Source organism: Chanos chanos, chromosome 2 (assembly GCF_902362185.1).
Source record: "Chanos chanos chromosome 2, fChaCha1.1, whole genome shotgun sequence".
Taxonomy (NCBI): domain Eukaryota; kingdom Metazoa; phylum Chordata; class Actinopteri; order Gonorynchiformes; family Chanidae; genus Chanos; species Chanos chanos.
This window is the reverse complement of record NC_044496.1, coordinates 12,008,075-12,034,179: the sequence shown is the minus strand read 5'-3', so window position 1 is coordinate 12,034,179 and position 26,105 is coordinate 12,008,075. Positions and strand designations below refer to the sequence as shown.

The following is a 26,105-nucleotide window of genomic DNA, read 5'->3' as shown; positions in this document are numbered from 1 at the left end:
TCAAACAGTCACGAATAATGTGAGGTATAACAGCCAAGCCATATTGCATTGTGTTTTTTTTTCCCCCTTTTCCCACACATAAAAAAATATGCACGCGCACACACACACGCGCACACACACACACACACACACACACACACACACACAGAGACAATAAATACGTGGTAATGGCAAACATCTGTTCTGTATTGCGATTAATACTGTTTCGTATGGTTTTTTTTCTCCTTTTTTTTTTTAAATCTCTCCTTCAATAGCGCCTCCAGAACACTTTTCTCACGCACACCACCGCCTCCAAACAGTAGGGGAGACGGACGGCTCTCAGAAACGGTACCTGCTGCGGAGCTGGGGCTTTGAACCCGGCCGGGTCAATCCGGTTGAGCGGGTCGGGCTGAACCGGGTGCTGGTACCCGGCGTACCCAGGCGGTTCCTGGATGACCGGCGGGTCCTCGCGGACAGGTTCGGAGGAGCGGGTGATGGCGGGTTCGCTGGGAAGGCCCACCTCGTCATTCAGTGTTTCGTCCAGTTCCTGGTCTGTGTAGGCTCCGCCCTCCGTGTCCGTGTCCTCGTAGTCAGACGTGTGGCGGCTGTCTGTGCTGTACATCGAGTATTCGCTGCCTGGGGCCGACAGGTAAGACAGCCGGTCGTCATGAAGGTCCAAGTCATCTTCTGTAGCACCATCCGCCTGGAGGAGAGACACGGTTATGAAGAGAAAGAGGAGAGGACAGGAGAAGAGAGTAGAGAATGGGCTTAATGAAAAAAATACAGAGGGACTTGCAGCAATTTCACAGAGAAGGAAAAATAGAATTTATAGGTTTTTGGAAAAAAAAATTAATCATAAAAAAAATCCTTCAGGAGGAGTCCTTCACTTTACTGACAATTCACTTCTATGAGGTCTTAAAGAAGACAGTGCAACTGCACTGAGGGGAAAAACCTCAAGAGAAAACCAGTTCAGTATTGTGATGTAATATTAAAAACAGCTCAGCACCATTTAATGGGCACTACTGTAAATGCAGTCAAAAAGATAGTAATAGTGAGAGTGTGAACTTGATCTGCTGTGTGCAGTCGGGGTGCTGGCAGACACACCTTGCCTTCTGAAACCCAAACCAGCTGATTCTGCTGCTGCTGGACAGTCTCCTTCAGGGCTCCGTACCAACCGTCATTCATGCTGTTCAAGTTGATGGTGGCTGAGGAGAACAGAATGACAGGAATGAGGAATCTTTAAGAAGCATTTAAAGTCTTTTGCTGTGTGAGACCATGCCCGCCAATGCCTTGGCAAATTATTCTCACTGCGAGTTTGGTCGTTTCCACTACGACTGTACCCCAAAGGAAGCAAAATAGTTTTTCTGTTTTACGACATACGGCCATTGACCGTGCACTGAAAAATATCATTTTGTGTGAAGCCACCTCTTCCCACGGTCTCCACAGAGAGCTGGGAAGCAATAACTGGCTGCTGAGCTCTATTAAACGGCATAGCTTGTTAAACATGACTGCCCTGCTGACAGTGTCGCTGTACTGGCACATTAAAATCAAAGAGCAGAAAATTTCTATTATATTTACTATAAATGTTCAGCTAACAAGCAAGCAGTCATTCATATCTTTTTACAAAGTTCCCCAATGACAGCGTCCTTCAGCACGTAAACTGTGTCCCTTAAACAAGATACTGGCCTGACCCCTGGGCCACGTGGTGATTGCTTTGCACATTCAGCAGTAGAGTCTACTAGGAAAGTATAAAGCGGTTTATTCTTGTTCAAAAATGAAAAAAGAAACTAACCAATATACTAGAGAAAGATACGACTTTTTCAAGGCTGACAATGAACATGATGTTATCCACAGTATCGTGTCCTGCTCTTAAATGTGAAGGACAAAAATAGATATACTTCCTCCATGAACAATTACATAAGACTATGTTACAACCCTGACCAGTCTTGTTTATTCGCTGTGGCCAGTGCACAAAGTGCAGCTCACCATACTATGGTTAGCTAACAACATCACCAAACAATTCAACCCTAACCTAGAATTTCCTTTGTCATATTTAGCAACATAACATTTGCCAGATGGGTCTGACCAAGGGATGTGAAAAAGCCGCATTTCGCTCTGATTGTCTGATCTGGAACCATAGAGCATGCCATAGTATAGACTCATATACTAAACATAACTAGTACGATATACGTTTATCTCTTCAACAAAACTGTCTTAGCATGTAGCAAGTTTACATTCTGACCATGAGTGGCCTATGTATATATCCTAACCATAACTGGTGCGGCATGGACCTATATCCTAAACATGTCTGGTAAACATGTCTGGTAAAACATGAACTGACATAGACGATACAACCAAAGCTCATACCCTCAACATAACTGACAATGCACGGTACTGTATCACAAATTCCCTTCTGTGTCTGTAGCCTTTGTCACCTCTTCCCTATTCCTAGGGCCATGCTAAAGGCTTCCATATCTCTGCAGTGCCCTCTTACCTGTGAAGAGGTGGTGGTTATTCTTCCTCAGTTTAAGGGCCCGTTCATACAGTTTCCTGGCACTCTTTCTGGACTCAGGACACAGTCTGGTTCTCATGTTCTTCACGCCTTGTTTGCTGTCTGGGTTCAGGAACACCACGATGGGGTACCACTGGGCGTAGTTCAGCCTGTCCACTGCGTTCGGGGTGATATCTAACACTGCATGCTTGTCCTGCAGAAGACAAACAATGATAACAAACATTAGACGATAATAGCCATCTTGTATTGCTACTGGAAGTCTGCTTCCAGCAGGGGGCAGTAGAACACCACACATTCAATGTGCATGTGCGCATTGTCAGACGTTTATGCATGTCCGTGTATTCTTTATTGCGTGCATTCAAATCACCTGTGAGCGCACGCGTCCACATGCGTGTGCTGAATATGTATATGTCCACTATTTGTATTTATGCGATACAAGGTGATATATGGTTGTAGGTAAGGTTTATTCTACTCACCCTATCAATGATTTGTTTGATGGTGTGAAGGCGGATGATTCCGGAACTGCGCTGGTCAGTGCCTGCGTCTCTGGGTTCACTCTCTAGAGAGAAAGGAGAAAACAAGAGAACCAGTTTAGTTGAACCACTCGACAAACTATCACCCTCCACCTCCACCATCATGCATTAGCTTGGGACCTGAGCAGCACTGGCATTCAGGTAGTGAGAACTCAGTATGAATGTGCAACACATGCGGCCGCATACAGAGAGATGAACATCTGCAGGCCTGGATTTGTGTTTGATGTGGGAAGCATTAGTGCAGGACTAAGATTCACTTTCAGAAGCTATAAACTCATATAAAATTCATAAAGGGGGAGAGGGGTATCTGTAAACCACAGAGGCTAATATGGTTTTCACACTGAGCTTATGAAAGAAAACCCAGCTCCATATTGAACAGACGCTTGCAACAGTGTGAAAGTCATATGACGGGGGCTGGAGCATGACAGATAAGGAGTTGAAGAGCAAGAGACCTTTACGAACCGTTGACTGACTGAGAGAAAACAAGGGGAAGGTACAAGAGTCTGCTCTTACAGCTCGCTGTTTCCCCAAACCTCTTCTCCAGTCCGTTTTTGCATGTGACATACTGATAGTATTTCAGCAAAACCCTGGCTTCTCATTCCACTAATGAATGGGCTTGCGATTAAGTTGAAAAATCTGAATCCAATGCTCTAAACCAAACATGATTTTTGCCTACAAGCGCTAAAGAAAAGGATTGGGAAACACTGCCCTAGATTCAAAGGATCAAAGGCAGAAAAATGGCTTTGGAAAACCCGATTCACAACATCTTTACTAACTGAAGGGTGTCACAACTGTGTAATACTAAACCTCTTTATGGCTAGACTATTAGACACACTGCCAGATCAGCAGTCTAGGCAGGTAATCACACAAAAGTACAGTCTCCACAGAAGAGTGTTCCACAGGGTAAGTGTGAGTAGGCTTGGGATGGGTTTGGATGTGTGTTCTCATTGGCTTTTATGCATGATTGAGTTCTGTGGAATTGGTGTTACTGATAAAATTAAAAAAAAAAAAATGAACGCGTTTGCATTATTTGTTTTGAAAATGTAACATTCCACTAAGCAGAATCAAATCTAGCAAACCAAAAGAAAGAAAAAAAAAAAGACCTTTGCCATTCACATAGCCTATTGTTCTAACACTATAAGTCAAGCAAGCTTAAGCACTGAAAACATACTTTCCCCTCCATCTGGATGTTGTGTTTCTGCAAAGAGAATAGTCATAATGACACAGTTACGTAGTACAGATGTAGTAAGTGCACTTGGGCAATTGAGAGTCAGTACCTACAGCACTAGACACGTATTACAACAACCTTAAATGTTTAAAGAAACTCCAGGTGTTCATTTAAGTATAGCATGAGTTGGCACATGTCCAAAGCTGTGCAGTTTGGCTTGAAAAGGAGTTTTGATTAAAAAAAAAAAAAATTAGCTCACGTACTTGCTAGTTCAAAGAGATCAGGCACCTCTCTGGACAACTTCTCTCGGGCAACGTCAGCGATCGGCCCAAAGATGACCACTGGCCTTAGGAACCCAGCTAATGAAGAGAACCAAGAAACAAAAGATGAAGGCTCACTGATAAGCCAATACACAAAAAAAAAGTATTCAATTTCTTCTATTCAGGAATAACTTGATCAAAGGCCACAAGTTGGCACAGCAAAAAACATTTGGTCGGCAACCGCTAAACGACGTCCAAAACCGCCGCGGGTTTTACTGACTGATGACACACGTGAAGTATTTGTGTTTGAGACAGTCAGATCTGCTGTTGCCACATACCCTCTCTAAGTACCACTCTCTCATAGGCTGGGAATTTGGTTTGGACAGGCTGGGCAGACAAATCCTCCCGGCTCTTTCTCAGGTTCCTCTTCGAGCTGCGCAGGCCTCGGAATCTCCAGAAGTCGGCCCGGTCCCCCCCTGGTGTTTTGGGGAGGGTATACTGTACGCTGGACAACTGCTCTGCTCTGAGGGGGGGAGGTAGGAGAGCGCAGCTTGAGAGATCTGGGAGCTATCAGAGATCTCTGAGAACCTCTCTTATTTTGTGTGAATACATATATTTATAGCATTAAAGATAATAACACAAAATAAAATAAAGTAAAAACCAGGTATCTCAGAATGTAATGAAAATAACGCGTATGACAACTGTATATATCTGTGTGAAATGGATTTTGGAAAAGTACATGACATCTAACTTTCTCTGAGTTATAAATAAATCTTCATAAACACCACTGAATCTCACTTCAGGAGTTTCATACTGGAACACACTCTTGTAGGAGTACAGCTCTGCAGTACAGAGGCTGTCTATGCTGTAAGCTGTTGAGAGGCTGTACCTGTTCTTGTTAGGAATAATCCCTCTCTCCACCTCCTGATGATTCTTTCCGATGCGAATGGCGAGCCAGGAGCCCAGTTTGCCGTTGTAGAGAGTGTCCACAACCCTAAACACTTCTCCCTTATTAAAGCTCAGCCCGTACGGAGACTCTTTCTCATACTCAAAATGAGTTCGGATGTAGAATGAGTCACCGACGTCTGACTCCACGATCCGCCGGTACACTGCCATTAAAAGAGAGAGAACTCATGAGGTCAAAAGAGATTAAAACAATCAAGGGGAACAAATGAACTCTTAAAAAAAACTGTAAAACTGTGGTGGTAGTTCTGATCCTGCATAAGCAAAGTTCTCATTGTTTTATGTACCAGCTACTAACGTACAGAGACAATTCTTTGATTGGACAAAAACTCATTTTAGATCAAGAGCCCTTATTCAAATTCATCGTCAGAGAATTTTGTTCATTCTTTTTAACGTGCGTGTATGTGTGTGTGTAAACCAGCTGTGAACCAATGAGATTTCCTCTCATCCACAGAGAACAGACAGATGAGGAAGCCCCTCCCTGTCACACTTCTCCCTCCATAACCCTTTGTACTCACCATCCTTTTTCTTCTGGGCCAGGATGGTGACCTCTTCACCTCTGGGCAGGTCTAAAAGGAACAGCACAGCCTCCTCGCGAATGATGTTTGCAAAGTCGACATTGTTTACCTGAGAGAAGGAGAAGAGAGGGAGAGAACAGAGGCTTCAGCTCCCCAGGGAGAAAGAGTAGGCTGTTTCTCTAGCTTTGCTCCTGTTGTCCACAGCACAATGTATTGTTTATTTACTCAGTGATAAAGAACGAAAAAAAAGAGAGAGAGAGAGAGCGTGAGCTGATTTCACTGCTCACTCTTTGCCATTGGGTTTTATCTTTGGTCGCACACAGAGCAGACTGGGAAAGCATTTTGCCTCATCTGGCAAGGTTTAAGAGGAAAAATCTACCAGTGGAAAACAACAAGCCGGAGGCAGAGCCATGGGGAAAGGTATGGAAATTGGAGTGTTTGTGTTGTAAAGGGAGGATCGCTTTGAGGAGGTGCACGCGCACGCACGCGCATGCACACACACACAGTCATGACCAACTACAAGTCTAGAGTGGGAGGCAGACAATGTGCGCTATGTTTTCAGCAAAATGTGTGCAGTGGTAAACAAAAACAAATGAATCTAACTCAGACTGTCTATGTTGAAGGCAGCTATTGACAGTAGGGTTAATACCACTGGGCCACTTGAGTACTACAATGTCCCCCATTATTTGCTTATGCTAGAAGACAAAAGAAAGTCTGAGAGTGAGGGGAACCAGGCATTGACTCAGACGAGTTACATGTAATTAGCATTTATATCCACGACCAAAGGGTCACACAGTTTGTCTATGCAAACTAGGGAGTTACATAAGTATATCAGTGTTTGGTCAACAGCAGATGTTTACAGCTCTCCTATGTAACTAAAGCAAAAAAAACCAACAATGCTCCAGTTCCTGTTCTACCAACAATAAAAAACACCCTACATATTCTTCCAGGCAGGAGCATATTTGTGAGTGTGCGTGCGTGTGTGTGTGTGTGTTTGTGCATTAGTTTACAGTGCTACTGTTCCATTGTATGCAAACACATTTTATGCCCATAACTCTCAAAAATGTATACGTTCAAGACAACCACTTCTGAAGGTAAGGCGAGGTAAAGGAAATTACAAAGAAAAAATGTTAAGCATCAGAGTTTTAGCAACACAGAACATGCATTGGACATGTTCTCACTGACACCCTGATAAGCCTGACCCACAGCTGTGAAACAGCTGGTGGATCTCTCAGTTACTGATCCGCTCTCTCATGATGTAGATACAAAGAGGTGAGGTCTCCTCACCCTGAGAATCTGATCCCCTTCCTCCAGGCCCTCCTTGGCAGCCGGACTGTCTTCCAAAACTCCGGCCACGAAGATGCCCACGTCATTGCCCCCCGCCAGGCGCAGCCCCACGCTCTCTCCCTTCTTAAATTTCACCAGCTTCATACTTGGCCTGAGGAAGGAGCAGCACACACAGACAACGCGTCACTGATTAGGCCTCAAGTCAGGATGGTAGTTCCAGCGTGAATCTGGCCATCGGCGAGGGATTAAACGACAAAAGCCCAAGTTAGGGCACAAGCCAGAGCGCATGTCAGGGAATAAACTACAGTAAAAATGAGGGAACACGATTGGATATAAGAGAAATACAATTTAGAGTAGTTAAAACAAGTTTGTGTTTTTTTTTTCTTTTTTCCCTAGAGCTTCTTTCTAAAATGAACTGGTCAGGTCATCTGAGGACCAGTCAGGGAAGAAATAAAAATATAAAAACGGCATTGCAGTTAAAGTCCAGGACTCCTTGTGGGTTGAGTCCGGCAGTACACAGAGTCTCAAATAAGGAGAGACAGGCTGTCATTACCGGAGAATGCTGTCATCGTGGGCAGCACTGGGCACAGGGGCATCAGATGGACTGACAGGCAAGTCCACATCAGGCTGTCCAGGCTGGGCGTACACTGGCTTTGGCTCTGCAGTCAGAGAGAGACACAGAGAGAGAGAGAGACAGAGACAGAGATAGACAGACAAAGACACAGAAAGAGAGACAAACAAATTGTCATTCACACAGCCCACGAACATCAGCAGACATCTGGATAAAAGGCCCAACCCTAAGTAGCCACACACAAGTCAGAAAAACAGCGACACCCATAATAAGAAAGAACAACAGATGTTTAAAAACCAAGAGTCTGGTTCTCTGAAAAGCATCTGATTCTCCACTCCACCTCAAGTCATCTAAGTCAGCAGTTTGGTCAGAAACACCAAAACAGGAATGAGGATTACGTCAGTTTAAGACACTTCATGAAGTGTTTGTTTCCTGACCGACACTCCTGTGGTGTGATTTACGGCAGCTGGGCTGAGGAGTGTAAGGGAGAGAGAGGACAGGAGAGAGGACAGGGGCCACTGACTCACGGCCAGAGACAGGGGAGTAATAACTGCTTCAGGAGGTGATGATTCAAGAGAGGAGGTTTAGGGGGCTCTTGAGGGGGTAGGAAGATGGATTTCTGTTCCGTGTGGGAGAGGAAAAATAATGTGGACGAGAGGGAAGTGGAGGAGAAGAGAGGATGGAGAAGAGGAGGGTGGAGATGTAGCTATGGATGCGGACAGGCTCTGCGTGGTTTGGCAGAGCTTGGCGCGGTTTGGGTCCTGACCTGGCAGTGGAGGGATTTGTTTGTCATCTCGGGATCCTGATTGCTCACTGGACGCAGCCTCCTCCACCCCTTTCACCGGAGTCGACACGGCCGCAGGCTTGGAAATTCTCTCCTCCTCTCGACTTCTGTGACTGGATGGACAGAAAAGGAATCACTTGTTTTTTGTTCTAGTGCTGACTGCTGTACAAACAATGAACATGTTCCGAAGTAGCGACAGCCGATATTAGCAAAGATATAAACAAAATACAGGGGCAGAGACGCACATCTCACATCTGTGGACATAAGACAGAACACAATGGATCACAAGTAGACTTCAGATTTCAATGTTCATATCCTCCCTAAGCAGAATGCCTGTATTTCAATACGTTGAAGTGTGTTTGTATGAAGTCATATTTATAACTTCACATGTAGCAAACACACAGGAGTGACCCTTGCACGGTCTGCACTGGGTTTGACACAGCTTTCACAAAAGACATGCTCCTTTGCACACAAACGGGCACACATCAAAGCAGGAATGAGAACAACTGAAAAACTGCGTCAATATCCAACTCGAAATAGCTTGAAAAATGACCACCTTAGTCTTGTGCAACATCATATGTCTCTTTGATTTATTTGATTTAAAACTAAGCACGGGTTGGAAGTAATCAGAGAGTCTCTAACTATGTGGAACATTTGAATGCCTGTGAACAATGGCAGAATTCCGGTGTGATCACATGACCACTGGCTGATTAACAATTTGGGCTAGCATTTCACTGCTTCCCATAGCAATGCAGAGGTAGAGTAAAGCCTCTGCCACTATCTCACACCTGGAGTGTGCAGACACACACACACACACACACACCCTCTCCAGAGACTCAACAAGCAACAGGAAAGGTAACACTCCCTAAATGCCTGACAGACTCCCAGGATAAATGAACGCAATTACCATCCACAAAACCCTCTGACACAGTATAACTTGCTTCTTCCTGGTCTACCGTCTGTAAACCGCAGACATAACGTTCTAAAGTAATTTCCCTATCTGTCATCAGCCAGGAAAGGCAGCATGGGGGCCGGGTTTCATCTGACTCGCGTGTGTGTTTGCTTACATGCAGAGCGTTTACACACTCAGCAGTGGTAAAAAGGGAAGGTACACAGGGCTTCAGATGAACAGCGAAAAGGCGCACAGCCATTTGTATATAGCATCTCAGAATAAGTCTTCTGATCCAGGATCAGCTCTTATCAGTATGATTCTATTTTCGGCAGGATTAAGAAAGACAAAAAGAGATTCGGAGGTATTACATATACGTAACGGGGAATTGAAGAGTGGACTCTGTCCCAAATCTCTTTATGATACACTTGGCTCAGTGGCGTTAAAAAGCCACACGTTAGGCTGGCAACTATCCGTCTGCCTTTGAATCCTGCCATTCATCCATCAATCTCCCCTGAACAATAAAAAGGTGGTCATTTCAAAATAAATCCCTCACTTCCCAAAATTTGGTATCTGTGTATTAAAGGAGTATGTTTGTTTCCAATCAGAAACAAGTCAGTCCATCCTCCAAAAAAAGGATTATAATTTCATTTGGGGAAAAAATGTCAAGGGAGCCAGAACTTTTGAGAAGATTTAACTCCACGAGCAATTGCATTTCAATCTCTGTAATGTTATTAGTTTCCAGTGTTGGCCCTTCTTTATGGCTTAAAAGATTATATTAAAAGCCTTATCTATGTGAAACAGGATCAACATGGGAGACATACAATTAAAAGATATTAATATTCTCCCATTAAAATTCAATGCAGGGAACTAACAATACATAATGACTCATTAAATATTCTCCATAATCCACAAAAGACAAACAACAGTTACAGTGAACAACTGTAACACTGAAATAGACAAGCCAAAAACATTAACCGTGAGTGAATCTGACTGTAATGACTGGTAGTAGCAGTGCTACAGAAAACGAGAGCAGAGATTCCATGATGGGGAGAGAAAGAAAAAGAAAAAAAAAACCAAGAGCATGACAACCCATCTGGTAAAATACACCTTCATATGATGTGTAGCTCACAAACAAAATACACACAACAGATAGAACTCAATATATCCAGTCATGCTCATTTCATAACCATCACACACACACAAAAAAACATTATGAGAACTAAAAAGACAAAGCCATTCATCTCCGGAAACATGAACGACACACAGCAACACTTTAGGATAACAGAGGAAGTACTTCTGGGTACATCACCATAAAACACGGAAAGACATGAAAAATACTACGACCATTAAAAAAAAAAAAAAACCAAGAGGACACTAATTACAAAGACTGCCTATTGAACACTATATATGCCACTTACTGTGGAAGAATTCTGTGTAAGAGAGAACCTGTCACCCTGTGTTGGGATAAGAGTCATTATTAAACACTGTGACTGAAATGAAGTTAGAATATTAAACTGGCTTAGGAACAAACAGGCAGCTGCAAATCACACATGAACAGCATCTCCACAGCTATCAATCTAGGCACTAATTCACGTCTGTGCTGATGAATTAAAGATTTTTATGCCATCACTCTGTTTGATTACTGTTGGGGGTGGTCCCAATCCTCCAGATGAAAAATCCCAGTGGTAAACAGGCCACCATAGAGACCAAGGCTATAACAGATCCTAACTGGAAACTAGCAGCTATATATTACTGGGCACCCCCGTGATTTATCAAAACGGGAAGAACAATATTACAGCTGCGTATCTGCATTAATGCCGTCAGCAAGCACACAGCAGAGTCACCCATCTACACAAATACAACATGACATCACTCACACAGACGCACAGCATAGGGATTCTATAGGGGTCAGGAGAAGATTAAGTTTTCCTCTGATAGAAAATATGATAGACTTATTTACTTCATGAGTGAACAAATGAATAGTTCTGACTTCAGAGACAGGGTGAAAGGATTCATTCTGAGATAATGGAAGATGAGGGGTAGGGGCTGAGTGTGTGAAATCTCATTAAAATCTGCCTTGTGGGGACACTGCGGAGCAACAGAAGTGTGGTTCAAGACTGATGAGATGCCAACAGTTAGACAGAGTGACCATCTCGTGCCTCTGACTCAAGAGCTGGTCCTCCAGGCTCCGACCAGTCGACCAATCAAAACGTTCATCTGGACCGGTGGCCCAGTTCCTAGTTAAGTGGATTGATACGGTCCATGCGTCTGACAACTGGCTGACATCCCTGGTCTTTAACACTTGTTGCTGGGAGAAAGACACAAACACACATATACACACACTCACTGGCACTTACTGAATCCCCCTCACCTTCTCACTCTGACAGAAGCTGGTAGGCCACTCACCGTTCAAGGCACTTCAACTGAATACCTTCTGATCTATATCACCAGCTAATTTCTATCTACTGGGTAACCTAGATTACTAAACAAATACAAACACACTCACACGCTCCTCTATTCTGTCAGGCTAAGACGACACACATTTAGATAACTGTCTAAAACGAGGCACTATGCCAACAAAACGTACTTTCTCCTCCGACTGAGGGGAGTAGGTGAGAGAGGGAGCATTAAAAAGAAATGAAACAGTGTTACCAAAGTGAAACAGATGCTGAAGAAGGCAGGGTTGGTTAGTTTGTTGGGGATGTTCGTGCTGGGTGTATGACTGAGAGGGGGGGAAAGAGAGTGTGTGTGGTTGTGGGTGTGTAAGCGTGACTGTGTGTGAAAGAGTGGCTCTGGTTAATAGGTACTCTGACTGTTATTGACCAGCTCTTCGGGCAGTGGGAGTGGGGGTTGGGTACTGAAAGCTTGCAGAGCTGGCAACAAATCAGAACGCTCATTTGCTCGTGGGTGGATCGATGCTTCCTCCCCTACACCCCAGCATGACCTCAGACCCTGCTAGTGGCAAGTATGTGACTGTACTACAAACACCAGGTGGCCGTACATCAAACAAACGGCACCGAAATGCTCATTTATCAACCTCACATGCATGACTCTCCATCACTATGTCACTGATTCATCAGCGTCTGGTTAGACGCTCCATCCATCCACCCACCCACCCATCCACTTATTGAAAGGGACCACTATGCTACTCCTCTAAACTGAGTTACCACACTAACTTACAGTTAGACCTCCACTGTTCTCTCTGGGCCTAACAGCAGTAGCATATTCACCCATGACAGAGTAAACATGGGGAGCATTGGAGCGGTTGGTGGGGTCCAGAGACGATTCAGTGGAGCTGTGTTGGGAGGATTCGGGGGGGGCTGTGGTGGGTGGGGGGAATGTGCTAGACTGAAGCGGGGCTTTTACCTGCCGTTGCTGATCTGCTGTGGTGATTGACGGGACAGGTCTGACGGTTCAGACCTCTTGTCGGGGGAACGTGATCGGCTGCCGTGGGTCCGCTCGTGGGAATGGTCTGATGCCAGTGAATGAATTTCTGAAATGTCTGTAAAGACAATCATATTTCATAGTCATTTTACAATCAGACTGTGTAAATTATGTCTCCATGCCTGAGCCTTTATTCCATTCGACTCTAATATGCCATAGTCAGAATATATCTGAACGCTTTAGAAAGCATTTTAAAGAGAACTCTTTTGTCTGTCCAGCTGACCAGTCAAAACGGTGAACAGCCAAGGAACACAACACTCTCAGAAGACTTCATTTTATATGCAGCGGTTATTTACAGTCAACCTCAGGCCATTTCTGCAAAATGATGTGGCACAACCATACAACAACATACAACAACAAACATACAACGATGAAACAATTCACAAAAATGCTATTGCGTAAGTAAACATTACACAAACTAAACATGTTAGGCCAATAAGTGTTTTCTCAACACCTCCACTCTTATAACTTCGACCAATCACGGCCGATTATTCTCCATATGAGACCATTCCATGCTTTAAAGTGAGGCCCCTTAAACAGGCCACTCAATGACCCCTGTGACTTTCAGCATAAGACCAAATTCTCCACTCACCATCTCTGTCGGAGTTGGCGGAGGGGATGCTGTCGTCCAAGTCTGGAATGTTGAGCAGTGTCGCTCTCTCGTCCCTTTGCACAACCATCTTCAGCTTGCCCTTTGACCTTTCTATCAGCTTCTTAGCATCAATCAAAGACAGGTTTTCTGTCACTGTTCCATTTATCTGAGAAGGAATGAAGGGGAGAGAAAGGGACATTAAAAAAAATTTCACATGACAGAGGTGCGTTTTTAAATCCTTTATCTACGATAACAGTGGCACATCATGGCAAATTGGTCATTTTACCTCACAGTAAAGGTAAGGATTGTGGCATGTGCAGAGAGCCCGTGATGTCTTCGTTAAGAGAGCTCAGAGACTAAATCAGATTTTATAATGAAGATAAAACATGTATGACTTGCTTAGTGCATATTTCACACTGCTTTTAGCACAGTCGGTCCCGATGAGCAATTGAGCATAATCATAAATACAGCATAAAGTGAAATTACCGTTCTTTCTTTAAACATTTACAGAGCTTGGCTGAAACCCCAGAGCAATCCGTGCACCATCCTGATTATACAGCAGCCACACTCCACTGAATTCATGGACAGTGTTCCGAGAGAGAGCATGTCCTTTCACTGAGAACTGGGACCAACTGACAGTCCAAAAAACCCGTATGATAATACAGAATCATTTTTTTCTCATTAAATGACAGATGGGTCAGCAGCAGAAGGTGGTAATGAAAATTCCCTCAGTCTGTGTATGAGTAAGGAATAGTTGGTGTTTTATATGATTTTTCTACAGATTTTGAGGAGCATGAGGTGGATTAATTAGAATTGCTATGGTTGAGGTGGATGGGGGAGGAAGAGAGAGAGAGAGAGAGAGAGAGAGAAAGAGAGAGAGAAAAAAAAGCTCTTTCCATTCCACACATTCCTGCCTCATCCCCTGTTGACTTCTGAACCACCTCCAGCTAACTTGCATCATAATCCTCTTTCTCCATGATTCAGTGCATCATCTCTCTCAACCCCCTTTATACAGCAAGTCACGCTTGTCCGCTCCCTCTTCTTATCTTCAATATTGCCTTTTGCTAACTTCCTCTTGTCCTCATATCAATTCTTCTGCATTCCATCTGACTGTCACTCTTTCCGCCTTGATCTCATTCTCTGTCTCTCTCTCTCTACCCTGGTGTAGTGTGGGAGAACACATTCCAGTGTATGTTGGGTGTCTCCTAGAGCTTGGAGTCTATTACATGAGACCGACGGAGATCTACAAAGCTCAGCTACTCTCTCTCTCTCTTTCTCTACACTGCCTCACTCTTCTTTCTTTCTTTCATACCTTCAGCACCACATCTCCCTCCTGAATGTTGCCATCTCGTGCAGCCAGACTCTCGGGCGAAATGTCTTTGACAAAGATGTGACTGGCCAAACGCAACCCATATTCTGCACGGACAGAAAGAGAGAGAGAGAGAACAATGAAGAATTTCATCAGAAACATGTCTGACAATTTACATTTTTAATAAGTCTATTCAACGAAGACAAACAGAAAGCAGGAACGCTGGTATCTTCCCGCGTATCTCTGTTTGTATGATAAGAGGTAGTCACTACATGAACCTGAACAGGTTTCATATTACAGTCCCACTTTCCTGTGTCAATACTTAAGTTATTTGTACTTGACAGTGTTGCTTATACTGTAAGAGTGGGAATGATGCAGCTTGACTGCGTCAGAAGAAGACTGTAATAACAGTCTTTCAGACCTGTCACTGTCTTGCTGAAAATGGCCAGTAAAAGATTAACACAGGACTGTTTACTGGGTGGAGCAGCATGCAAAGGGCCAAAGCACAAACAGAGAGATTTCTCCTTTTCATTTCACATTATAATCCTGACCTTCGTTCTTGCGGGATTTGACGAGGGTAACTTTGGAGGGGCGCGGGGGGACGTTGGAGGCTACGGAGCGTCGGTCGGAGCGCGGGGACACGCTTCTCTCCTCGCGGGTGCCGCTGTGTTCTCTCCGTCCGCCGTGCTCGTTCCTCCGGTCCACCGAACCGCCTGCCGCCGCCGCCGCCGCCCTGTAATCATCGTCCTCACTGTCATCCTCTTCCTCGCGCTCCGACATCGTCTCTCTGTCGCCAAGCCGTGCCACGGGGATCTGTACCTTCCTCTTCCGTCGGATGGTCTGCCAAACACACACACACACACACACACACACACACACACACACACACACACACAGAGTCGGTGCTTAAACCTTCAGTGTTTTTGTTTTTAAGGCAAACTGATTGGATTTAGCATTTGTGTGTGTGTGTGTGTGTGTGTGGGGGGGGGGGGGGTTGCCTCAAGTAAATGGTTTTCACTCATATGGGTGTTTGGTTCTTACACACCTCTGTACATAACTCACACAGACACAATGTCATTTATAAGGAAAGTGATGCTCAAGGTCAGTTTTTTTTAAGTGACCAGTATAGCAAGTGCAGTATTTGTTGGTGGCTGCTGCGGATGTAAACAATGGCAGTGAGTCACTGTTTATTGAATGAGCTCACCCGAGGACACGCGACAGAAATACAACGACAGCAAGTGTTCCTCTAATTTGATTTGTGCACCTTTGTGTTCAAGAGAGTATGAAGGATGAACATGAAGGTCTGAAAACCCAAAAGCACGAGACTGATGAATGCACTGCCATGCAGAGGAGCGCCCACACTCCCTGAATTCCTGTGAAGCAGCGCTGAATCGACCAATCATTTCTGGAACCTTCCACCTCATTCATTCCTTCCCGCTCCTGAGTCAGCCAACCGGTGTCAGACTCAGTTCATTAGTAAGAATGTGAGGGAGTGAAAGTGACGTGAAGTGAATATTATGACAGTGTGCATGTTTCCCCTGCTACACCACAACACTCACAATTTTGGCATTCTTGCCACTCTTCCGCAGCTGCTGCACAGCATAAGCATGCTCCACGTTGTCCATGGACACGGCATTCACCATCACCACTCTGTCATTCTCTCTGAGAGAGAGAGAGAGAAGGGGAGAGAAAAACATAGTAAGTGCCTCTAAAAATCAATCATCAGTCTGAAACACGTCCCTCTTCAAATCACATTAACCTTATTATAATAATGTTATTAATTTTGTAATAACTGTGCTGTGTCTACATAATTACAGCCATTATTCAGGCTATCGTGTTTTTGCCTAAAGGTGATCCATTTGAGTTCAGTCCTTACTGTAAGAGGCCTTCTGCTGGCCCTCCTTTCAGAACATCTGAGATGACAATCGAAGTCTCTCCACTCTGAAAATGTGGGTTGTCCCGTCCTCCCGAGATAGCTATCCCAAACCCAAACCCTGGTGCCTGTACAAACACACACATGTATGTGCACACACATACACACACACACACACACACACACAGAGGAAGAAAACGGTGAGTGCCAGGCACGGACAGTGTAACCCTGAGTAATAATGAGGGTAATTCCATTACACAATAAGGTTCAGAGAGGGAGAGGGGGAGCACAACACAGTGTGTGTGTGAGTGTGTGTGTCTGGCAGTCATACAGAGCTCAAACGTGTCTTCTTACACCAGTCTCTCACTGTTTTCTCTCATGTCCTCTCTGCACATTGGGAACACTGGGAAAACTGGTACAGAAAGTCAGAGGTCCTGTAATGTGTTCAGTGCCGTTCTACCCTCTGTCAACCAGATTAAAACAACTACAGATGCTTGAGAGGACCAGTAAAACTTATCTCCATGTTATCTTAGCACTTTATTTGGTTGTGTTCTTCATGTTTAGTATTTTACAGTAAGTTCAGGTTCATCTTTCCCTCTTGTTTTATGAGTTCAAGTACTTTACTGCCCCTTCTCATTAATATACTATACCGGGTCATCGTCATCATTATTACTATATTAACTGTGCCTTTCATTAATCTCCCAGGCAAAGCCACAACACAGAGAGGGCAGTATATGGCTTCTCACTAACTAAAGCCCTCAAACAGAGAAGAACAGAGGAGAAACTATATGTCTAGGGGCAATGTGGAATTCCAGTCCCACCTCACAGAGGTCACAGTCAAACAGAGTACTGTCTTTAGCCTGAAGCCTCATTACATCATCAAAAGCTCCTCAGAAAAATGGAATAGTAGTTGCAGCATCCTGTTTTCATCTTCAGATAAATATGAGAGTGGTTAATAATTCACATTTGTACAGACTTTTCCAATGCAATGAGACAAAAATGATTAGAATTGAAAATCAGGCTAAGAGGATTGTTAGAGGTACATAACAGAACATGGCTGAATAGTGCATTTGAACATTCAATTTAATAATCATCTCCCTCTCTCTCTCTCTCTCTCCCTCTCTCTCTCTCTCTCTCTCTCTCCCTCTCTCTCTCTCTCTCCTCTTTCTCGAGAAGCACAGGCAGGAAGTGTACAGAAACACACAGGAAGAGGAAGCAGCATGGAGGTCTCTTCCTCAACATGGTTTCCTGCCATCTGGGAGTTCAGGCCATTGTGTGTTTGAGGAACACGCTTCCTGTGGTTGGGACACCCTGCGTGGAGGGGCGGTCAGGGAGAGAGAGAGAGGGCGAGGGAAAGAGAGATGGAGACGAAGGGGTGAAGCTGAAGAGACGGAGGGAAAGAAAAAAAAGGAAAGAGAAGGAAAATGGTTGACAGACTTACCCTGTGAAGGGTAACCGTGTGCTGCTCCCATATCACAGTTTCCTCCATCGCTGGACTCTGCAAAAGCAAGAGGGTCACGGTTAATACAAGCAAACGGGTACACTTACACAAAGCATTATGTACTGGAATTACCCCAGTCAACAGTGTCTGTCACACCCACTATCCCTATTCCAGTCCAGATCACAGCCCGTGGGACAACACCTGCAATGAGGAGGAAGTCTCAAAAAGAGCATCATGGCAAAAAGAGTTCTCTCTTTTTCAAGAAACTTCAGACACTCAGCCTATTGGATAGTTTATCACTATACACAGTGCACAAACTAATCAGAGTTTTGTGAGACACTGGCAATCCATAACACACCTCAGATTTCCATGTTACCCATGGTCACGAGGTATACGTGCAACTATGCAACAATTGGGACTGAGAATTCATTTTTGCCTGTGGTTTTCCAACAAAGCATTCAGAACCAGGAGGCAGGAAAAGCTGGCCGCAGTGGGGGGTTGGTGTTTCTGAAGTCTCAAAGGAAACTTAGTCAGTTTCACTGGTAAATGCAAAAACATAATGGAGGTTTTGAAACATGGCGGCTGGCTAAACACGTCTAAACTCAGTATGTGATGACGGCGTGTTAAATCAATGAGCATGCCCGCTCCAACAATGCAGAGGAAGGTTTTTGTTTAAGCTCCGGGATAACCCGTTTGGTACCGCCACACAGACAGGAACTAAAGGAACTTCGGGAAGTCTAATCCCTGGTATGATAGTTACGCTTTTTTGACTTTGGAAAAGCAAATCTTCAGAGTTCCGGTACAGTACAAACAGTTGCGACAGCAGGGAAGGGGCAATATTGAAGTGCTGGTCTGGCAGTAAAGAGAGTCTGACTGTTTTTGACTGCAAGTCAGGACTGATTAAGCACAGATGTTACAGACCACAACAGCACTCTACATGCCCGGCCTTCAGTCTGTTACACAGGGCGAGATACTGTGTGTAGTATTCAGTGAGACATCTAAGACAAAGTTTGTATGATGCACTTTAAAACCTATTTGCAGTAGCATGGTTGCTCTACCCTTCATATCCATAGAGAGACGTATCACAGAAGCTTTCACCCTGATATTCTTGCATATGCTTCACAAGGCCGATATTTCAGTGTTGCATGCAAACACGTTTTGTTCATATTGCACATGAATGGGCAGGTTGTCTGGCTGATTTCAGTTTTGCCTTGCAGAAGCAGAGTACTATAAATAGCCGTGCTGGAGGTTCGCAGAGGGTGAAAACTGTCTACCTGCAACCTTCCACTGCCTCTACAGATTAAGGTAATACATCGGACAGCTGAGCTTACAAAATACACAAGGCTACAGAGTGAGGGGGTGATTATTTTTACCCGTGCTGAATTATTCTAGCCCTTACTATTACTAAAGCTCAATTTAGCCAAGACCGTTTCAGAGGAGGAGATACTATTCTGCATTTTTGCCTCATTTCATTTATTTCCTGAACCCATGCCAAGCAAAGGTTTGAAAAACTATTTCTCTTCTCAAAAATAATGAATACATACAAAAAGTTTTAATTTCAGAAACAATGATAAAGAACTTGAAGCATCAGTATCATTTTAAACAAAAAACATTCCTACATGCCAATTCATCTCACAAGAAATCTCTCACTGAGCGGTGTGCCAAGACTTATACTGGACTTATACTTCCTATACTGGACATGTGTCATTCCTGACTTGCTAACAGTTAGCAACACGAAAGGTAATATTCTAGTCCTCTTATGCCCCTGCTGATTCACCTCTTGTTTTTCCACAAGCCTTATCTCCCTGCCTGTGTTGTCTCACTCACAGATTAGTGACTGTGGAAAAGGAGTTAAGTGAGTGTGTTAAGGGTTCCTGTAACGTTTGTTGTCATGCCCAGTGAGGGAGAATTGTAGCTAATGGTTTGAGATATGCAGGGTTGTTACAAGACTTTATAAATAAGTGAAACTGCATAGCAGGGGAATGCTGGGTACTCAGTCTCACACACTCTTCATGAACGTCACTCCTGAGTATTAGCAACAGTGAGTATTACATTCGCTCAGCCTGATTTGTCAAAAGAACAACCGTCAAATCTAGCCAACTCGTCTTTAATTACTGCTCAAAAATGTTGGTCTTTTTTTCGGTTTGCTCTGTTTTGGGGAGAGTGACTGATGTCGTCGAAATGAACACACGCTTAACCCTCTGACCTCATTTCCACGCCTGCCAGCGAGGATGTTTTTCACGGCCATAATTGGCACAGGACCCCCTTTTTTTTTTTCGTCTGCTTGCTCCAAACTCCCACAATCTGCCTTCCATTGTGAGAGAAAGACCTGACCCATTTCAAACTCATCCATCCATCCCTCTGTCCATACATTCTCTTTCATGTGTCTGTAAGGTCAGGGGTGGCGCATTCATTTGACTGTACCCGCAGACAGAAGAAGTCCTAACCATGAGAAAAACGCTCACGCTGTGAGTCATGTGATGAGGCGGCTCGTTCTGGGACGAACAAGAGAACAGCGAACGCCACGGCGCTCGGCATGACGGACCACCGGGATGGGACAGCGGGGAAATGAACACACAAGTTGCGTCATATTTCTGGGGTGGAATTTTGCAGCTTTGTAATCAAGAGAGAATGACATCGTTATTTTGTCTTTTAAGCCGCGCTTAACAGAGCTTCACTCCACCGAGTTTGTCTCCCATGACCACTCGGTTCCCACCATTCCATCTCGTGTTTTTATTAGTCTTTTACAACGTTTCCCACGCTGACTTGCATGTGCATTTGGCCATACTCCTCACCCGTGATTGGGCATGATCAGATACTAGGCTAGATAATTATGCTGAAAACTGCAGAGCTACAGACATAAAAACCAACACAACTGCGAAGCCCACAAACTATCTGTCCCAGTAATATCAATTACAAACTCCAGTGTAGCACATAATGAAAGAAAAAAGAAAAAAAAAAAAAACCCTCAGCATGTACCCTGTAAACAAACCCTTCCCTAGCTGTACACACTGTGAATGTTCACAAGGTCCAGTACAGTCCTAAACAGAGGGGTTTTTTTTTGTTTGTTTCTTTTGGTTTTGTTTTGTTTCTACATAGAATAGACTGTAGCAGTGTCATACCGTATATGTAAGCTCAACATTAAAAAAATATTTCGCAACGATGCAATCCACTGAGCACAGGCCTGGAGACAGTACTGTGAACTGTGAGCTATTCCTCCATCTTCCTTTCAATCCATCTCCATGCTGCAGTTTTTCCCTTCACACTGGAAACATGTTGACAGGCCTTATCGGGAGAGAGTGATGGCCGGGAGCCGGGATGGTGTGGAGCGGACAGTGTCAGATGACAATGAGATGAGAGAGAGCAAGCCTCTTAGGCTCTGAGCACTGTTTACTTCAGCCCAGTTAAGCCCTTCTCAGATGATAGGATTATCATTTTAATTAATCACCACCATGATCCAGAGCAACAATTTAACAGCAACCTACTCTGACGCGTGAAGGGGACAGCAAAGTGGTGCAAAAACAGGTTTCAATGGATGACAGAAGCATTCTCTTGATCGTAGGAACCTGTGTGAGTCCACTGTAAACTCTGCTTCTACAGAACGTTGAATTATACTGCTTTGGTGATGAGCGTTTCTTGGGTTACTTTCACTGGTACCTGTTGCTATCAAAGGATAAAGGGGAAAAGACTTTCAGAAAATACTTTTCTGTGTTGCTCCCTGATTCTTGTTCTCAGGCCACGGAGCGCGAAGGTCACAGGGCAGGTACTGTGGGGTGAAGTCTTTGGAGTGAACAGTTTAACGGCGTCGGACAAACTGGACATAAAGGGCATCTATTGTTCCAGCCTGGCTCTGATGTGAGGTTTTTTTTTAAGGCTTTAATGAAGAAGGTGTAGGTTTCATACAAGTGTCCAGGGCCAAACCAAAGGCCTTCAGGGAGATGCAAAACAAAGTTTCATTTTTAAAAGAAACACAGAAACTCAAAACGCCGAGGATATCTAGCAAGTCGGAACAAACGGGGCTTAACAATGAGTCCATTTATTCGTGTGGACGCTGGGGTGTATTTATATCACGTTTATTCAGACTTGAGTCCGCGCCAAAGAAACAGACAGGCCGGTGAAAAACAAAACAAGCAGGCGTGGGCAACCCACCACTCTGCCAGAGCCTTGATCTGCTATTAAAGAACCCCTTTGTTTCGGGTAGACCCTTCATCAGCCAAGGTAAAAAAAAAAAAAAATGCAGTCTTCAAAGAGTCCAGAAAGGTAACTAGTGGGGGGAGGGAAAAAAAAAAACAAAAAAAACAATGGCAGGAGATTCGTAACCAGGTGAAAGGAAGAGCTCATGGAAGCCTGGGTGGCCATCTTTTTTTTTGTTGGCTCTCTGAATGCTCTGCATAACACAACGCTAACGCTACACTACAGCCCCCAATTAGCAATTAGCGCATTAACCGTGGCGAGTTTCTGGAGTTGCTTCGTTCGTTTAATGATGAATGCGCCACTCATTACTCTCTCCATGCCAGGGGAGTGGATGCGGGGGCCGCTAAAAATAGCTCTTATTAACTCCGTATTATTCAAATCTCATTCAGTAAAAAAAAAAAAAAAAAAGTTTAATAAGAGCAACCAACCCAGGAAGAGGCTAGTGGGAGAAAGCTGCCATACTGCTGCGCTCAGTAAACTGCGCCTTCATGATCAGCCTTGTCTAGCACTCTCCCATATCCCTGAACCCACATAAACAATGCACAGATAAACAAACATCCAGAACAACTACTACAGAAACTGTCTCTGCTAATAGGAAACTTAAATTGTACAGTGGGAGTTGGTGAGACATTAAAAAAAAAAGGGTTCATTTGTTCTACTTCATAAAGGGCATAAAAACCGGCCTGCCACAAAATTGGAGGAAAGATAGTATAACTGTCAATTGCTAATGAGGTCACAAATATGTAAACAAACACACCCCATCATAACCATTTACAAAATGTTCACCCAAAAGCAGTGTGTGCCATTAGAAAGAGCTCATTAGAGAAAAAAATGAGCAAACATTTGTGAAATTCTCCTAAGCATTTTTCAGATCTACCCCCTACCAGGAGGAGTCCTCAATGAAAACAAAAGAGTGAGTTGTTTGTCCCTCCCTTTTTTGCTTCAAAGGAAATGACCAAATATCCTTACTCAGGCATATTCTTTAAACACCCCATGAATCAGAGCAGGAATGCCAAAGCAGTGACCACACACACACACACACACACACACACGCACATGCACACACATTCAGACACAAGCACAGGTGTGCGTGTACTCACACAGGGAAGTGTACATCTGGAGGTGTGTATGTGTGTGCGTGTGAGTGTGTCACGAAGCGTATGTGTGTGTGTGTGTGTATGTGTGTGTGAGTGAGTGTGTCAGTGTGTGTGTGTGTGTGTGTGTGTGTATGTGTGTGTGCGTGCCTGTGAGCGTGTCATGAAGTATATAGTATGTCAGGATGGTCCACTGAAAGGCCGTGATGCTCATAAAAGCTCTATAAGACTGTGAGTGTAGCTCTGTTAAAAATATGCTCTCCTCTGAGAGGCTTGTGTGTTCTCAGACTCCTGGATCACTGTGTGTTCAGCCCTTTATCATGCTTAAGGTATACTACTGCCTGTCACTGGGCTCCACAAGACTTCACTAAAGCATCTGTAATACAATTTACTCTGGGGGTTGCACAGCTCTTGGCTTGAGGCCACGCTGAGGTTTGTGTGTCGTGTCAGTGCGCCTGCAAGGTGCTGATTGTGTAGGGCAGGAAGAGCTGGGATTTACAGACAGGAAATTCCTTTTCCTGTTTGCGAGGAATTGAATTTAAGAGAAAACATCCAAGTCCTGGAGCTGCTCTGAAGTCTAGTGAGATATGACCTAATCCCGCTCTAAAGCAGAAGAAAAGACAAAAGAGAGAGGCAAAACACAACCTTACCAGAAAGATATCTGAAACCACACAAACAGTCAAATGTACAAAGCCAGGGCACAGCTGAAATCATCACTAAGCTTTAAAAATCAGTCATCATAACTAGTTAACACATACAGGACTTAAAGAACCAGCGTTTGAACAGGATGGTATGTCAGCATAAAGCAAGCTGTATCTGAACGTGACATTCTCTCAGTCTCGTGCACACAGACCAAACAAAACCATCAATACATCAAAATGATGACCTCGCATGCGCACACGCACGCACGTACACTAACTACACACTGCAGATATTCCAAAAGGAAAAAATATATCAGACAGCAAAGCTTACAAAAGACATCCCCGCAGGATTAGGAGATGAGTATTTCTAACTGGGCTGAATTATTCTAGGCTTTACTCTTAGTCACAGCCATTCAGGACAGACTGCAGTGAAAGATACAGTTCATCTGTATTTGAATTTTGTCCAATTTTATTTTTTTCCTGATCCAATGTTGAGGGACAGTTTGACTATTATATTGCTATATTCTATACACAAAAAGTTTGAAGTAAACGAACATCGGTAAGAATAAAAAATACATTAAGAGTAAATATATTCGAAATCAAGTAAATCTGATCAGGGACTGTGTAATAATCTCATATAAAAACTGTGTGATTGACAGATGTGTTCAGCAGCAGAAACAATTATCAAACAAACTGATGACCTCACACATCCTCCTTACAGACTGCAGACATTCAAAAGCATATGCTGTTTTTTTTTTTCGTTTTGTTTTTTTTTTAATTAAACAATTTATCTTCAACTGACTCAACCTCGAAATACAAAATGCATGGGGAGAAAACTACATAAAACAAATTCAAGGTGATATTTCCAAACACTTTAAATGTTGAACTTCAGAAGTGAACACTGCACCCATTGCTTCACACAGCAGATAAATCCAGAGAGGAAGCAATACTCACAGTTTAGAGATATATGGTGTCCTAAATCATAAAGGCACAAATGACAGCATTCCTCACATTCGTTTAGTCCAGGTGGCCGGAGCCCAAATTTACTGAGCTTGCTCCTTCTGTGCTCCGGTTGCTCATTAAAATGACTGACAAGGATACAACAGCATCTTCCCTGGAATCAAACTGAGCTCACAGATATACACACACTGACACCATGTCCTTGAAAAATACACACTCACACCCCTAACCTGTAAAAAAAAAAAAAAAAAAAAATTCTCCAGAACCAGCAAAGCCTCTCCTTTGAATTCTCCAACGTGTGTGTGTTTGCGTGCGTGTGCGTGGGTCACACAGCAGAGTGTTTAGTAATCTCCTCTCGATCAGCACTAAAGTGTACTATGCAGACAGTGCAGCTCTCCACAGCTGCAGGCTTCACACACACACACGCACACAAACACACACACACCTGCAACACATCTACATCCCCCCACTGCACGGTTTAGCTCTGCCTCATTGCAGTATCGCTCCCCTATAGCAGCAGTCAGTCCTGCACTGTGGTTCTGCACCCAGCCCCGTTCACAGCCCGGAGTAGTGTTACTACTGATAACCATCCACTGCACCAGCTACTGTCCCGTTCCACGTCCACTCTGAAGTACACCATGTCTGTACAGTGACATTACAGTTCCGCCATGGACTATTTAAATCTGTGTATGTCAATCGGAGTGGTGCATTAACTGACAATAAAAGCCACAGGCAAACACAGCAGCGAGCAGAGATAAGGAATCAGTAGTGACCCAGCATGTAGACTAAATATGAACTGAACAGCAAGTCCTCATTGTCTTAGATTATGTGTATTAGTGATGATAACTTCACTGGAATAAAAACATATACCGACATCTTCATCACTAATTTGTTGCACTTTTTCATTAGACACACCCGTAACGACTGTATTACTAATCTCTCAGTATTGCATCTTACTGATAAAGAGACTTTTCATGTAAAGTTTAGTCCCTTTGTTATCCCTGTAGACCAGTAGTAAACAATGTGTTCTCAGATGGCGTGTGGATTGTGTGAAAGCTTTTGGCTGTGCTTAGTGTTATTTCAATGAGTG

General features: G+C 43.9%; 1 protein-coding gene across 1 annotated transcript in view; it reads right to left on the bottom strand.

The window, feature by feature from the left end:
* The window catches only part of tjp1a (tight junction protein 1a), an 85,925-nt gene that overhangs the window by 9,423 nt on the left and 50,397 nt on the right, over positions 1-26,105 (bottom strand). The window contains exons 3-22 of the mRNA XM_030794201.1: positions 18,127-18,183; positions 16,689-16,813; positions 16,372-16,474; positions 15,364-15,652; positions 14,816-14,919; positions 13,504-13,669; positions 12,834-12,969; positions 10,886-10,921; positions 8,558-8,688; positions 7,774-7,879; positions 7,221-7,371; positions 5,934-6,042; positions 5,342-5,561; positions 4,791-4,975; positions 4,456-4,551; positions 4,196-4,222; positions 2,968-3,050; positions 2,474-2,684; positions 1,084-1,184; positions 332-682 (exon numbers count right to left, since the gene is read on the bottom strand). Of these exons, the coding sequence (XP_030650061.1) occupies positions 332-682; positions 1,084-1,184; positions 2,474-2,684; positions 2,968-3,050; positions 4,196-4,222; positions 4,456-4,551; positions 4,791-4,975; positions 5,342-5,561; positions 5,934-6,042; positions 7,221-7,371; positions 7,774-7,879; positions 8,558-8,688; positions 10,886-10,921; positions 12,834-12,969; positions 13,504-13,669; positions 14,816-14,919; positions 15,364-15,652; positions 16,372-16,474; positions 16,689-16,813; positions 18,127-18,183 (2,787 nt within the window). The remainder of the gene's footprint in view (positions 1-331; positions 683-1,083; positions 1,185-2,473; positions 2,685-2,967; positions 3,051-4,195; positions 4,223-4,455; positions 4,552-4,790; positions 4,976-5,341; positions 5,562-5,933; positions 6,043-7,220; positions 7,372-7,773; positions 7,880-8,557; positions 8,689-10,885; positions 10,922-12,833; positions 12,970-13,503; positions 13,670-14,815; positions 14,920-15,363; positions 15,653-16,371; positions 16,475-16,688; positions 16,814-18,126; positions 18,184-26,105) is intronic.